A 13,546-nucleotide genomic window follows, 5' to 3' on the forward strand; every position below is an offset into this window, starting at 1 on the left:
TTCAGTCCATGTGAGCACAACTGATAAAAGTAGTAAAAAATTAGGTTGGGCCTGTTGTAGTATACATAATGGGAGATGCATCTCATTATTTGCTAATTTTTTTATCATAGGAGAAACTTTTGAGACCGACGCAAGGGGCTTTCTTCTTGGACTACTGAAAGCAAAGCTGGATGGGTGGAGCATTGGATAAACATGGAGCAATTCAAAAGAAATGGAACAATTTTGTTATTGCAATACCACCTTGTGGCCTTCGGGCTTGCACAGCTCCTTTTGGATGTTCATAATACATTACTTTTAATATCACTTTAGCTCAAGCCTACCAATGAAGTGGTACTCCTTTTGGCGTGTTTGGCCCATAGATCCATGAGCAATCTCTCTAACATTAGCATTTACAATCCAAACATTGATGTACTACAATTTCTCATTTAATCTAATCTAATTTTTATTCTTCGATTAAAAAATTAAGTCCAACGTAGGAACAAAAATTCTAGTCATACAAGACTATTCTATTTTTATTATTATTTTTTTTTCCGTAGAGAGACTATCCTATCCTTAATAATTAAGGAGATAAAAATTACTGATTGACTTAAGACATTCAAACTAAACAATTAAAGTAAGTTTCCTATTTCCAATTCCTATCCATAATTTAGGTTTTTTTTTTTTTTTTTTAAATGGATCAAACACCCAAGTAAATAACAATTATTAAATGAAATAAGACCTTCAAACTAAACTAATAAAGTAAGGGTCTGTTTGATTTTGTTTCCAGAACTGGTTTTTCTGTGCTCAGAAACGGAAAAACATCCCAAAAATCGTTTGATTTTTCTGTTTCATTTCAGTTGTTTTTGGAAATAAAAATAAAAATGTATGCCTATTTCTGTGTCTAGAAACTGGAATGGAGAAACAAATGGGAGCGACAAAAATTGTGAAAAAGCTGGTACTTCACTCGACCTAGCCAAACCCCCAACCCATTGTTGAAACTTCTCGCTATCCAAATGCGGCGATTTCAACTTGGTTGTGCAAAGCTCACAGTTTCGGATTGCCTTCATCCTTCTCAAGCTCATCTCCATGAAGCATACTTGCGACTCCAACGTCATGCCTTCACTCTTGAGTTGTATTCCTATATCATCGTGCTTTCACTCACGTCTTGAACTCGACTACACTATTGAAAACATTTTGAAAAACAGAAAAATCAAACACCTTTTTGTATTTCCAAAAATCATTTCTTAGCACAGAAAGGGAAAAAACCGTTTTTGCTATTTCTAGACCCAGAAACAAGAGAAACAAAATCAAACAGGTCCTAAGTTTTATATTCCCAATTCCTATTAATAATTTATTTATTGTGGTAAAATGGACCAAGCTTTTGTATTAGAATGGTTGTATCGATCATGAAACTTGTGACTGATATTGATACCTAATTGCTACGAATCCATGATATTGGTTACAAATATGTTTTTTCTTTGCATTTTTAACTGATTTAGATACAATACGATTCGATCTATACCGTTATCCAGACCATGCACTAAAACCCTGTATAGGCCATGTGTTTGGCCTTATGGGAGGAAGATCAATGGAATCTAGGTGGGCATAAATACTTAATTATCTTAATTTTCCATATTTGATTCTTTTGTCATGACCATGGTTTAAAGCCCTTGTGGGTCTGAGTTTCCAGAGGAGGTGGTGCCACTTGATTGCTCTCCTTGGTGGAGTAAGTGTGAGCCTCGGTTTGTATAGAGGGAGTCATTAGGGTTCTCTGAAGCTATGTTACATTATGCTGGTGTTGGAATCTAATGTTGAGACTGAGGCTGTCTAAATAGTCAAACACTAAAAGATTAGGACTTCGGTAATTGGTGTTTACCTTTTTTTTCTTATTTATTTTAAGAATTCTAAATTATTTTTTGGTGAGATCGTTGCTTGCTCACAGGGTCCTTGCACCAGTGCTGGGTCTAATGAAAGCCTGTGCTTAGGCATCAATATCGATGAGGTCTTTTTTTTTTTTCAGAGGGAGATTAGACAATAATTTCGAATGCTCTTATGTTTGGGTGCAGGATCCACACGACCAGGAAACTTTTTTTTTTTACCTTAATTTTTATAGGTGAAATTTTTTTCTATATGAATTATTAAAGATACTAAATTTTTTATAATTTATTTATATTGTCTTTACATACTGATTGAGGTTATATATATGGAGGTTATATATATGGGGTCGATAAAGCTTAGTAAGATAAGTTTTATTATACTTTTTAGTAAATTATTATTAATGCATGGCAAAATGGAAAAATGGAGGAGGTCGGGGGCAACAATGGTACCCTAGTTTCAAGGATGGCAATGAAAGCTAAGTGATGGAACCTAACAACAAATTTAATAGCAGTTTTCTGGAGGGTAGATTGAGCCCTCGAACATTCCAAATAGCAGCTTTATTCATAGGACAATAGCACAAGATGGGAGCAAATCAATCGGGGCTACCATGGACACCAGAGTGGTGGACCTCTAGCAACCTCATCATATTGGCCATAGAAGGGGCCTCTGTTAGAATCAAAAGAAATTCTAAGGCTGGCACTAGATTGGGCATGTTTATCACTAATATTGGTCTACTACTTTTTTCTTTCTTTCTTTTTTTTGGTAAAGAGACATTTATTGATTTATAAGTGTTAGGCATGGGTTAGGGGAATTACAATCTTCCGTCAACCATGAACTAAAATTTGGCCATATTGTCTTACATTGACTAGACTGGGCCTTTCGGGCTAAAGAGTCCACTAACATGTTGCACTCCCTAGGAACAAAAAAGAAGGAACATGAGAGAATAAATCACAATATACCTAATATCTGAGATTACCGGCAAGATGGATAGCTGAACCGGCTGACTGGGCTGCTACAGATAGGAAATTACTTCTTTATTGTCCAATTTAACATTGATGTGCTCCACTCCAAGAGAGATCCCTTCAAAGATGCCAGAACAATAGCTAGAGCCTCACCTTCTAGGATATCAACAAAAATAAGTTTCTTAGATTTAGCCAAAAGAAATTTCTTTTCATGATCTTAAATAACCACCCCCACTTCACATTTTCTACTGTTAAGATTCTGCGTTGCATCACAATAAATTTTCACATATGGGCTTCAAGAAGGGTCCAAGGGGCAAGGGCAATCTTATTTTGATTGCTACACTTTAAAGGATCATCACTCCCCTTCAAAGACATAAAAAACGTCATGAAATGAGACATTCAAACTAAACTAATAAATTAAGTTTGTATTCCCACCTCCCATCCACAATTTAGGTTCATTAAAGTGACAAATTACAAAGAAAAATGATTAAAATTCAACCCATTACTCAAGGCTTATTTCTAGTAAAGTAAACTCAATTTTGTATTTTATTTACATCACGTGCGTATATGAATGGTGTCTTAAAATTATTCCAAGTTTTATGGCTGCCTTTTTTTGCTTTAAATTGATACGATAATATTTGTCAATACTGATAAAATGACTGTTGTTACTTGATTTACTACAATTGAACTGGAATACATCTTTTATGAAGGTTCCTAAGCTATGTGTCATGTCACAAGCCATGGTTTTAGGTATTGGTATTAGAATTGTCGTATCGGTCATGAGACTCATGACTGATATTGATACCTAATTACTACGAATCGATGATATCGGTTATAAAGATGTTTTTACTTTGCATTTTTATCTAATTTAGATATGATACGATACGATTCAATCCATAGCATTATCTAGACCATGCACTAAAACCGTGTATAGGCCATGTGTTTGGCCTTCTGGGAGGAAGATTAATGGAATCTAGGTGAGCATGAATGTTTAATTATCTTAATCTGACATATTTGATTCTGGTTTTGTCATGGCCATGGTTTAAAGCCCTGGTGGATCTGAGTTTCCAGAGGAGGTGGTTATGGCTCTCCTTGGTGGACCAAGTGTGAGTCTCGGTTTGTATAAGGGGAGTCATTGGAGTTCCCTGAAGCTATGTTACATTCTGCTAGTGCTGGAATCTAATGTTTAAACTAAGGCTGTTTTACTAGTCAAACACTAAAAGATTAGGACTTCTGAAATTGGTGTTGTACATTTTTTTTTTTTTTCCTTTTTTTAGAATTTTAAATTATTTTTTGGTGAGTTCGTTGCTTGGTCACATGGCCCTTGCACTAGTACTGGGTCTAATGAAAGCCTGTGCTTAGGCATCAATATAGATGAGGTTTTTTTTTTTTTTTTTCCAGAGGAAGATTGGACAATAATTTTGAATGCTCTTATGTTGGGTGCAGGATCCACACGATTAGGAAACCTTTTTTTTACCTTAATTTGTATAGCTTAAAAAAAAAAATTCCATATGGATTATTAAAGATACTTAAATTTTTGTAATTTATTTATGTTGTCTTCACATACTGATTGAGATTTTTTTATTTATTTATATAGGGTTGGTAAAGCTTAGTAAGATAAGTTGTATTATACTTTTCAGTAAATTATTATTAATGCATGGCAAAATGGAAAAATGGAGGAGGTCGAGGGCAACAATGGTACCCTAGTTTCAAGAATGGCAATGAAAGCTAAGTGATGGAACTTAGCAAGAAATTTTGATAGCAGGTTTCTTGAAGGGTAGATTGAGCCCTTGAACGTTCCAAATAGCAACTTTATTCATAGGACAAGAGCACAAGATGGGAGCAAATCAATCGGGGCTACCATGGACACCAGAGTGGTGGACCTCTGACAACCTCATCATATTGGCCATAGAAAGGGCCTTTCTTAGAATCAAAAGAAACTCTAGGGCTGGCACTAGATTGGGCATGTTCATTACTAATATTGGCTTTACTATTATTTTTTGGTAAAGAGACATCTATTGATTTATAAGTGTTAGACACAGTGTAGGGGAATTACAATCTTCCGTCAACCACAGACTAAATTTGACCATATTGTCGTACATTGACTAAACAGGGCCTTTAAGGCTGAGTCCACTAACATGTTGGACTCCCTAGGAATAAAAGAGAAGGAACATAAGAGAAAGTAAGTCACTATATACCTAATAACTGAGATTATCGGTAAGATGGACACTGGGCTGCTGCAGATAAGAAATTACTTCTTTATTGTCCGATTCAACAGCAATGTGCTCCACTCTAAGAGAGATCCCTTCAAAGATGCCAGAACAATAGCTAGAGCCTCACCTTCTAGGATATCAACAAAAATAAATTTCTTAGATTTAACCAAAAGAAACTTCTTTTCATGATCCCGAATAACCATCCCCACTCCACATTTTCCACTGTTAGGCTTCCGCGCTGCATCACAATAAATTTTCCCATATGGACTTCGAGAAGGGCCCAAGGGGCAAGGGCAACCTTATTTTGATTTCTACACTTTAAAGGATCATCATTCCCCTTCAAGGACATAAAAAACCTGATGTTGAGCATTTAGAGCTCCTAAAATCACTTCCTCAAGTTTCTAGTTCTTCTTTCCAAAAATGAGGTCATTTCTAGACTTCCATATAAAACAAGATAGGAATCTGGCAAAGCATTCCATCTCCTTACCTTCAGCCTTACTGAGTCTCTGGAATTCTCTCCATTTACCAATCCAATCCGTGAAAGTGAAATAGGGATCATGGGGATGATCAAAGAAATTTTCCAAATCAAACCCTCCTTTAATACCTTCCTCCCTTCAAGAATACTCCTCCAAGCCCAAGAGGAACTATGCCCAAGTTTTTCTTCCAAGAAAAAGTATGATGGGAAATAAATTGATTTAATCAATTTTGCCCAGTTTGAATTAGGTTCGGCCCATAATGTCCAGGCAGCTTTACATAGCAGTGCTCTATTATGCAACTCTTGGTCTCTAAAACCCAAACCGCCTTTCTGTTTCAATTTGCACAACTTCTCCCATGACAACCAGTGAATCTTCTTGTCATCTCCCTTTCCTCCCCAGTAGAAGTGACAAGCCATAGCATGGATACGAGCATGGTGAGACTTTGGAAGCTAAAAATGAGATGCAACAAAGTTGGAGATTGGTAAGGCTGCGGACTTCAAAAGAATCTCTCTACCGGCATGTGAAAGACATTGTAGAGACCGCCCGTTTAACCGCTTGTTGGTTCGATCATTGATCTTGTGAAAAAGGTCAATTTTGCTAACTCCTATGACTAATGGGAGACCAAGGTACTTGGTAGGACCATCTCCATTAGGACATTTCAAGATCCTTTAGAACGACTATTTAATTTTCAAACCCGTATTGGAGCTGAAGCATAAGCTAGATTTCTTGGAATTAACCACTTGCTTTGCAATACAAATCCACCACATCTTTCAAGTTATGCAATTCCTTAAGTCGAACCTCAGAAAAAAGAAGGCAATCATATGCAAACATGAGGTGGGTAAGCACTACAATGGAAGCTATTGGGCATGTTCTAAAGCACTACTCAAAGCCTGGGAGCAAATCACAAATGAAGCAGGGGATAATGGATCACCTTGTCTAATGCCTCTTGATGGCGTCAATGCACATCTAATAGCTTTGTTGATCATTACAGAATACTTCACCGACGACATGCAAGCTATATAGGTCCACAAATCTCTGACAAAAACCCATATGATTCAAAATACTTCTTAGGAACCCCGTTCCACTCTATCATATGCTCTCTTCATGACTACCTTAAGAGTAACCAAGTGCTTCTATTATCATATGTTGTACCATGTTCTACCATGTTCCAACATTTGAGTTTCGTTCTAAAACAAAATTTTGACACAGAAATGGAAAATTCTAGTTTTGACACGAAACGTTGTTTCTAGAACTGAATGACTACCAAACGCAGCTGAAGTACTTGTTTCATTCATCCGATAGTGGGCTTTGATCATTCTCTAGTGGTGGATATGGAGGATCATACACCGAGGTTTCTATTAAAAAAAAATCTTAACGGGTAGAGGAAGAGGCGATTCAGACCATGATTTATTGTGTTCAACCACATGTCTTTGATAATCAGAATTCTATGCTTAATTTGTCACCAACCAATTATGGAAGAGGTTAAATCTATTCTATAAGCCCCTTATGTTCAAAAGTATTGGAATCTTATTCATGTTGATCTATATGCTTTTGTGAGTGATTGTTTCTCCACATGTTATTTACTTGCTTATTCTAATGATACTTGTTAGATCAAAAACCAAGAAAATACGAAAATAAACAGACAATAGATCCACACAACATAGAGATTTAACGAGGTTCACACGCCAGGGGGCTGCTACGTCCTCAGAAGAAGAAGAAGATGCTTCACTATGTAGAAGAGAGATTACACCCAAGCAGCGGCAAGAAAACTCGCCCTGAAACCCTAGCTCGAAAACCCTCCCAAAATACAATGACTTTCTCAACAAGACAACAGTGCATTATATACTCCAGGTCTCATAAAACTTCCCATTCGGTTCGCCACCAAAATATGTCGGAACGGGTCAATCTTCAAAACGGGTCTAGAATTCGAGACAAACTTAACAATACTTGGTTTGCTTTATTCCAGAAACTGGAAAACCACAGATGATTAATCAGTTCAGACCAATTAGTTTATATGGGGTAAAGCTATGAAAATCATTACGAAATTGATAGCATCAAAGTTGAATGAGGTTCTGCATCTGATAATCTCTTTAGTTTAGTCTGCATTCATTTCAAATCGTCTTATTTCGGATAATATCTTTATTGCGCATAAAGTGTTCTGTTATATTAAACGTAAGAGAAAGGAAGGAAGCGATTGTTGATTTTAAAGTTAGATATGAAACGGGCTTATGATTGGGCGGAATGGGATTTTCTTGATAGAATTCTTTTAAAATTGGGATTTTGTGCAAAAAAAATTCTAATCTTGTTATGGCATGTGTCAAATCGGTGAGATGTATTTTTCTCATTAATGGAGTTAAAAGAGGGACAACTATCCCATCTCATGGCATTCGTCAGGGTGACCCTTTGTCACCAGCATTGCTCTTACTTTGTTTGCAAGGCATCAACAACATAATTGCCTATGCGGAAATAGAGTCTATTCTCAGGGATTTGAGTTTGGAATAGAGTCAAAGCTATTACTCTTTTTTTTGCAGATGACTGTTTGTTGTTCTGGTAAGTGAACGTTTTTTAAGTTAGTTATTTGAAGGATTGTCTTGATTTATATTGTTGAGCAAGTGGTCAAGCAATTAATCTCGATAAATCTAATTGTCATTTAGTCCCAATAATCATATCAGATTCAAAAGATGGTTTTCAAAAGGTTTGAAGATTCCATACGCTGACTAAGGGTGTCAATTTCAAACCGAAACCAAATACCGAATCAAACAAAATTTATTCGGTTGAAAGTCGGTCTGAGTATGTGAGTATACTCCTCAATTCGGCTCGGTTTTGGTTTAGGGTGTAAGAAACGTCGGTTCAAACTGAAACCGAACCAAATTGCTCTTAAACCCAATGAAATGAAAAAACCCTAGTATCATTAAGAGAGATTTTTTAGGTGATAAGTGTTTTTTGCAATTTATCATCACATATCTACATGCTAAGACATTTTTGGAGTTTGCAATGGCCATAAGGCCCATTATTTGAGCCCATTATTGCCTTTGGTCCGTCATGGTCACGGTCCAAAAGTGGAACCATTTTCATAACCGAATTAAAATTGAGGTAAAAAATTGAATTAAAACTGCATATGACAACAGAATTGAAACCGAAATCGAACCAAGCCAAATTGAATTGGCTTGAGTATCTAAATATGAAGCCAAGTCGACTCTCGATTCGGTTTTGGTCTACCTCATCATCACTAGGAACCAAACCGAATAACCAAAACCAAGCCAATTGACACCCTTAACGCTGATGGGTCTCGAAAGTATCTTGGGTTTCTTACCAAATTTGAGGGGTGTGCAAGATGGATTTGTTTTAGGAAATTAATGATCATGCTAGTAGGTGGCTCCATGGTTGGTCCAAAAATATTAATCTCGAGCGGGTAAGGATATATCTAACTTTGCAGCTTCCCGTTTTAAGCTCCTAGCTTTACATCCCAATCAGATTCGCAAGGAGTCTGCCCATTTCTTTTGGTGAGATAAAGATAAGCCAAAAAAAATCCAATGGTTATCTTGAAAGTGTCTCTGCAATTCTAAGGTTATTAGGGGATTGGGTTTTAGAGACCCTAGGCTTCATAACAGAATCCTCCTTGCTAAGTAGCTAGGCACCTTTCACATGAATTTGATTCTACTTGGGCTTCTTTATTAAACCAATTTACTTCCCTAGGGTGAGCTTTTAAAGGCAAGCTAAGGTAATCAGCCATCATGAGCATGACAAAGCATCTTACAAGGAAGAAGGTGCTAAAAGGACAGCTTCTTTGGAAGGTTGGTACTAGTGAAAAGATTAGAATATAGGAAGATAATTGGATCCCCTCTCTACCAAATTTCGAAGTTTAACTTTCTAAATTGCAACGGAGTACAGTGGTATGGGTATCTGAATTGATCTCAATACTTGAAGCACTCATTATAGTCAGCTTATAACCTTCAGTGTAATCAGCAAAGATCAAGGGAGGCTGCAAATCCTCCCATCTTCAAGGGTAAGCTCTTGGAGTAGTATTCCATCTTTGATTTGGAAGAAAATTTGGAGACTACAAACTCTTCCAAAAATAAAAACTTTAATTGGAGAGCATGTGCAATTGGGTTTGCTTCAAGGGAAGGGTGGCACACAAACTGTAGACACCCAATTTTGTCACCTAGGCAATGATTACAATAAGGCGTGCTCTCTCTCAAGGAAGACTAAGTGCACATAAGGGATCGCAATACCCTTACTAACCCCTTAAGAAATTTCCAACTTGCAAGACCCAATTTTGGCATGATAAAAAGAACCATCTCAATCAAGTATTAGCCAATGGCATGGAAACAGTGTGAGAACATTCGTCAACTCCTCCCTACTGCCAAAATGGCATAATCACTTGTTTTGCATTTACAGTAAATTTCTAAGGAAAAAACAAGCTCAATTACTGCACAAATTGGATAGTACTCAGAAAGACCTTTCCAACAACATATCACATGCCAAAATCAGCAATCCCCCAAAAGTCCGACAACACAGTTGTCACGGACGGTTCCAATGGATGTGCCACTGTCTTTGACACTGCCACCAACAGTTCCGCCAGAGGTGTTGTTGTCTCTAACAGTGCCACCAGATGTTTGAGCCCCTTTTTTTTTTGTCTTTTTGGCCCTCCTTTGGTAGGAGACCTCTAACTCTTCCCAACACATGCCATCCGGATCTTCTCCATAGAGCCCATGGACCATAGAGTGACCCCACAGCTATGGAGAGGAATCCTATCCAAGCTCACTACCCAAGGAGCTCTCCACTCTAAGCCCTCCCCTTTTGCCTCGAAGTCTGGGCCCTATCCCGATTCCTGATGAGCCTGAAGGTGATCCAAAGGAGTTGAAAGAAGTCTAAGTCTTCTGAAGGTAAAAAGGAGCAAGGAAGTCCTACCCCGTCTAAGCCAGGCAACCAACAGTACCTTCACTTGGAGCGAAGGGGCCCTCCCCTTTCGACCTCAAGCATAACTTCCAACAGTAATAGGCGTAATATGTAGTTTGCATGATGTAAATCAGGCAAATATAGTCATACATTTGGGTTTAAAATTTATAAGTTTTAAGGAGAATATTTGAAATTCAGGCATCAGAAATTCTGGTTGATTTAACCAGGGGTTGTGTACCTAACACCTTCCCACCTCACTGTACTCGAACCTCTGACCAGACCTTACATGGAATCCACCCAGCTTGATCCCCAACCAGCGATTGGGCTACCTAACCGGGTCCTAGGCCCTAATCCTAGATGACAAATCCTCATCATGTTTTCCTGCCCTTGACATCAGCATCAGTGGTGGGGATACATCAAAAGGGATCCAACCAAATGTGACAATTGGTTGCACCAACACAAACATGTTCCCATTGATCGATTTGCCAAAGGTGTGGTGAAGATGTGGAAACCCCATCACATATGTTGCTGAATTGTCTATTTGCTCAGTCTGTGGTTCGGGTGCTCCTTATCATATCTGCCGCATTCAACAGATGATATTTCAATTCAAAATTGGATTCAAAGTTGGGATCAACTTAACCACCTTGGGTAGAAGATTGGTACCTATGGTGTTCGAGAAATGAGTACTTAATCTTTAAAGAAAAGCAATGATTGGAGTGGGAGAGTCAAAAGTCGAATAGAAGATTCCTCACTTCTCTCTCATTGAAACCGTACATGAGACTTTCATCTGGCACGGCTCCTAGGTGATAAAAGAACATTTTTTATTACCTTCCTCAAGTCAATTATTACAAAATCGTCTGGGTTCCACCCCTTTCCCTTTCTAAAGCTCAACAAGGATGCTGCTTGGAATAAAGACCAACACAAAGGTGGTCTCCAGATAGTGATTCGGGACCATTCTGGCCAGATATGCTTAGCAAAATCTGAACCCGCCTCTTATATTCTACTGTGTGAAGCTATCGCAAAGCGCAATGGACTATTCGAAGCACTATCAGACAGTGTTGCGAAGATCATGGTGGAAACAGACTGCAAAGAACTCTGGTCTTACGTCTCAAATTCACTGGCTATGGTGCCTATAGCAGCACAACCTGTGCTAGATTATATCATTCATTTGTCCAGTTATTTTCATGAATGTAAGTTCCATTTTGTTCCTAGGGAGCTGAACAAAATTGTAGACTCCCTAGTTAGGAAGGACATGCCGGTGACATGTACGACAATTTAGCCCAATTTCACTCCATGGTTGACGGAGTTCGCCACATTTGAATGAATAAGTTTCCTCATACCCGAAAAACAAAATCTCTCTCCCCCTCTCTCCCTCAAACTATTCTTATCTCTCTCAACAAGGCCAAAAGAAACAAAGTTGGATGGTCATGGTTTTTGCATTTCAGTCATCAACGACTATTCTTTATAATTCATGCGAATATGATGAACCCTCAACCCAGGAAGTGTGAATAACAAGAGCCTTGAATTCAGGAGCTTTTCAAGCTTTCATCTGATAAGTTCTATATGATGAACCTTTGGTTTCATGGAACTGAAAGAAACCAAAAATGCTGGTTTGAGAGAGGGATGCACGACTCTTTCTGTAAGAAACAAAGCAGGAAGAAACTCCAACAGTTCATGTCAGATAAGAAAAAACCAGCAAATTTCCTAGAGTATAATTAACTGCAACTAGGTATAATAGATTCCATCAGCAGTACACATACACACAAAGGAGAGAGAGAGAGAGAGAGAGAGAGATATAGAGAGAGAAACAAACACATGGAGAGTGAGTTGAAGAACATCATCAAGGTTTGGGTTTCAGGTTTTGCATCTCTAAGCTATTGTTACTTGATAGCAAGAAGGATCCCCAAGGGAAAGTTCAGACTCCTGTCCATCATCCCCATCTTCTGCCTCTTCCTTCTCCTCCCACTTATCTTCTCCACCATGCATTTCAGAGGTTACACAGGTTTCTCCCTTGCTTGGCTAGCTAACTTAAAGCTCCTACTCTTCGCCTTTGGTCAAGGTCCTCTATCACTTGACCCATCAATGCCATTTCTACATTTCATCGCCGTAGGTTGTCTCCCCATCAAAATTAATTACCAATCTCGACATGGTAGCAGTACTGCGAATGAGAACCCATCTCCCCTTCCCAAGTTGCCTTACCCCATTAAAGTGGTACTTTTACCTGTTGTGATTCGTTTGTATGATTACAGACAAAACCTCCATCAACAATTTGTCATGTTACTGTGTTGTTCCTACACCTACTTTGGCGCGGAAATCATTCTTGGCACTGTGGCATACCTTGTCAGTCTTGTAATAGGCCTAGAACTAGAACCAACATTCAAAGAACCCCATCTTTCAACCTCTCTTCAGGACTTCTGGAGTCGACGGTGGAATATCATGGTCCCCAAAATTCTGCACCCCACCATCTATGAGCCTACACGATGTCTCGCTGTGCAGCTATTGGGTAATGAGTTCGAATCAGTGCCTCGAGTGGTAGCTATACTGAACACATTTTTTGTGTCTGGTCTGTTGCATGAGCTCCTGTTTTTTTATATGGGTTATTGGCAACCCACATGGAAGACCATGTATTTCTTTGCTCTCCAAGGGGTTTGTTTGGCAGCTGAGGTTGTCGTGAAGAAGGAATTAGCCACTCGTCGGTGGCAGTTGCGCTTGCATCCTGCAGTTTCATGGTCACTGGTCAATGGGTTCCTTTTTATTACCATTTCCTGGCTGTTAGTATCAGATATTATACAGCGTCAGCTGGATATCATGGCGATTAGTGAGTACAAAGCTTTAGAAGGGTTCATAAAGGATCTAAGTGGCTTTGGGGCATGACACGGCCCACAGTGATGTGAGGGTTTATTAGGCTTCCAAAAATTTTGTGATACTTTTATCACTTTTAAGCTTTAAACATCAGCTGGGATAGTGTCTACAAACACTTGTTTGGTGCATAATCCCAGCCTTTGGTTGCCATTTAGGAATAAAAATAATTTAGTTTTTGAATTCCTAAAGTATTTGCCTGCATATAGGCTAAACAGAAGCCATTCTTAAAAGAAATCATCCCCAACTAGGGATGTAAATTGACAGAATATGTAAGGTT

The 13,546-nt window shown here is 38.4% G+C and overlaps 1 protein-coding gene across 1 annotated transcript; it reads left to right on the top strand.

Annotated features, from left to right (window-relative positions):
* Positions 1–11,230: 11,230 nt before the first annotated feature.
* Positions 11,231–13,427, top strand: LOC122061987 (probable long-chain-alcohol O-fatty-acyltransferase 5). The gene has a single exon (XM_042625597.1). The coding sequence runs from the start codon at positions 12,223–12,225 to the stop codon at positions 13,279–13,281; it is 1,059 nt and encodes a 352-aa protein (XP_042481531.1). The 5' UTR covers positions 11,231–12,222; the 3' UTR covers positions 13,282–13,427.
* Positions 13,428–13,546: the final 119 nt, after the last annotated feature.

Source organism: Macadamia integrifolia, chromosome 14 (genome assembly GCF_013358625.1).
Source record: "Macadamia integrifolia cultivar HAES 741 chromosome 14, SCU_Mint_v3, whole genome shotgun sequence".
Classification (NCBI taxonomy): Eukaryota; Viridiplantae; Streptophyta; class Magnoliopsida; order Proteales; family Proteaceae; genus Macadamia; species Macadamia integrifolia.

Bases quoted from the DNA above. Each gene is read 5' to 3' on its own strand.
- LOC122061987 (XM_042625597.1), top strand. From the start codon at position 12,223: ATGGAGAGTGAGTTGAAGAACATCATCAAGGTTTGGGTTTCAGGTTTT.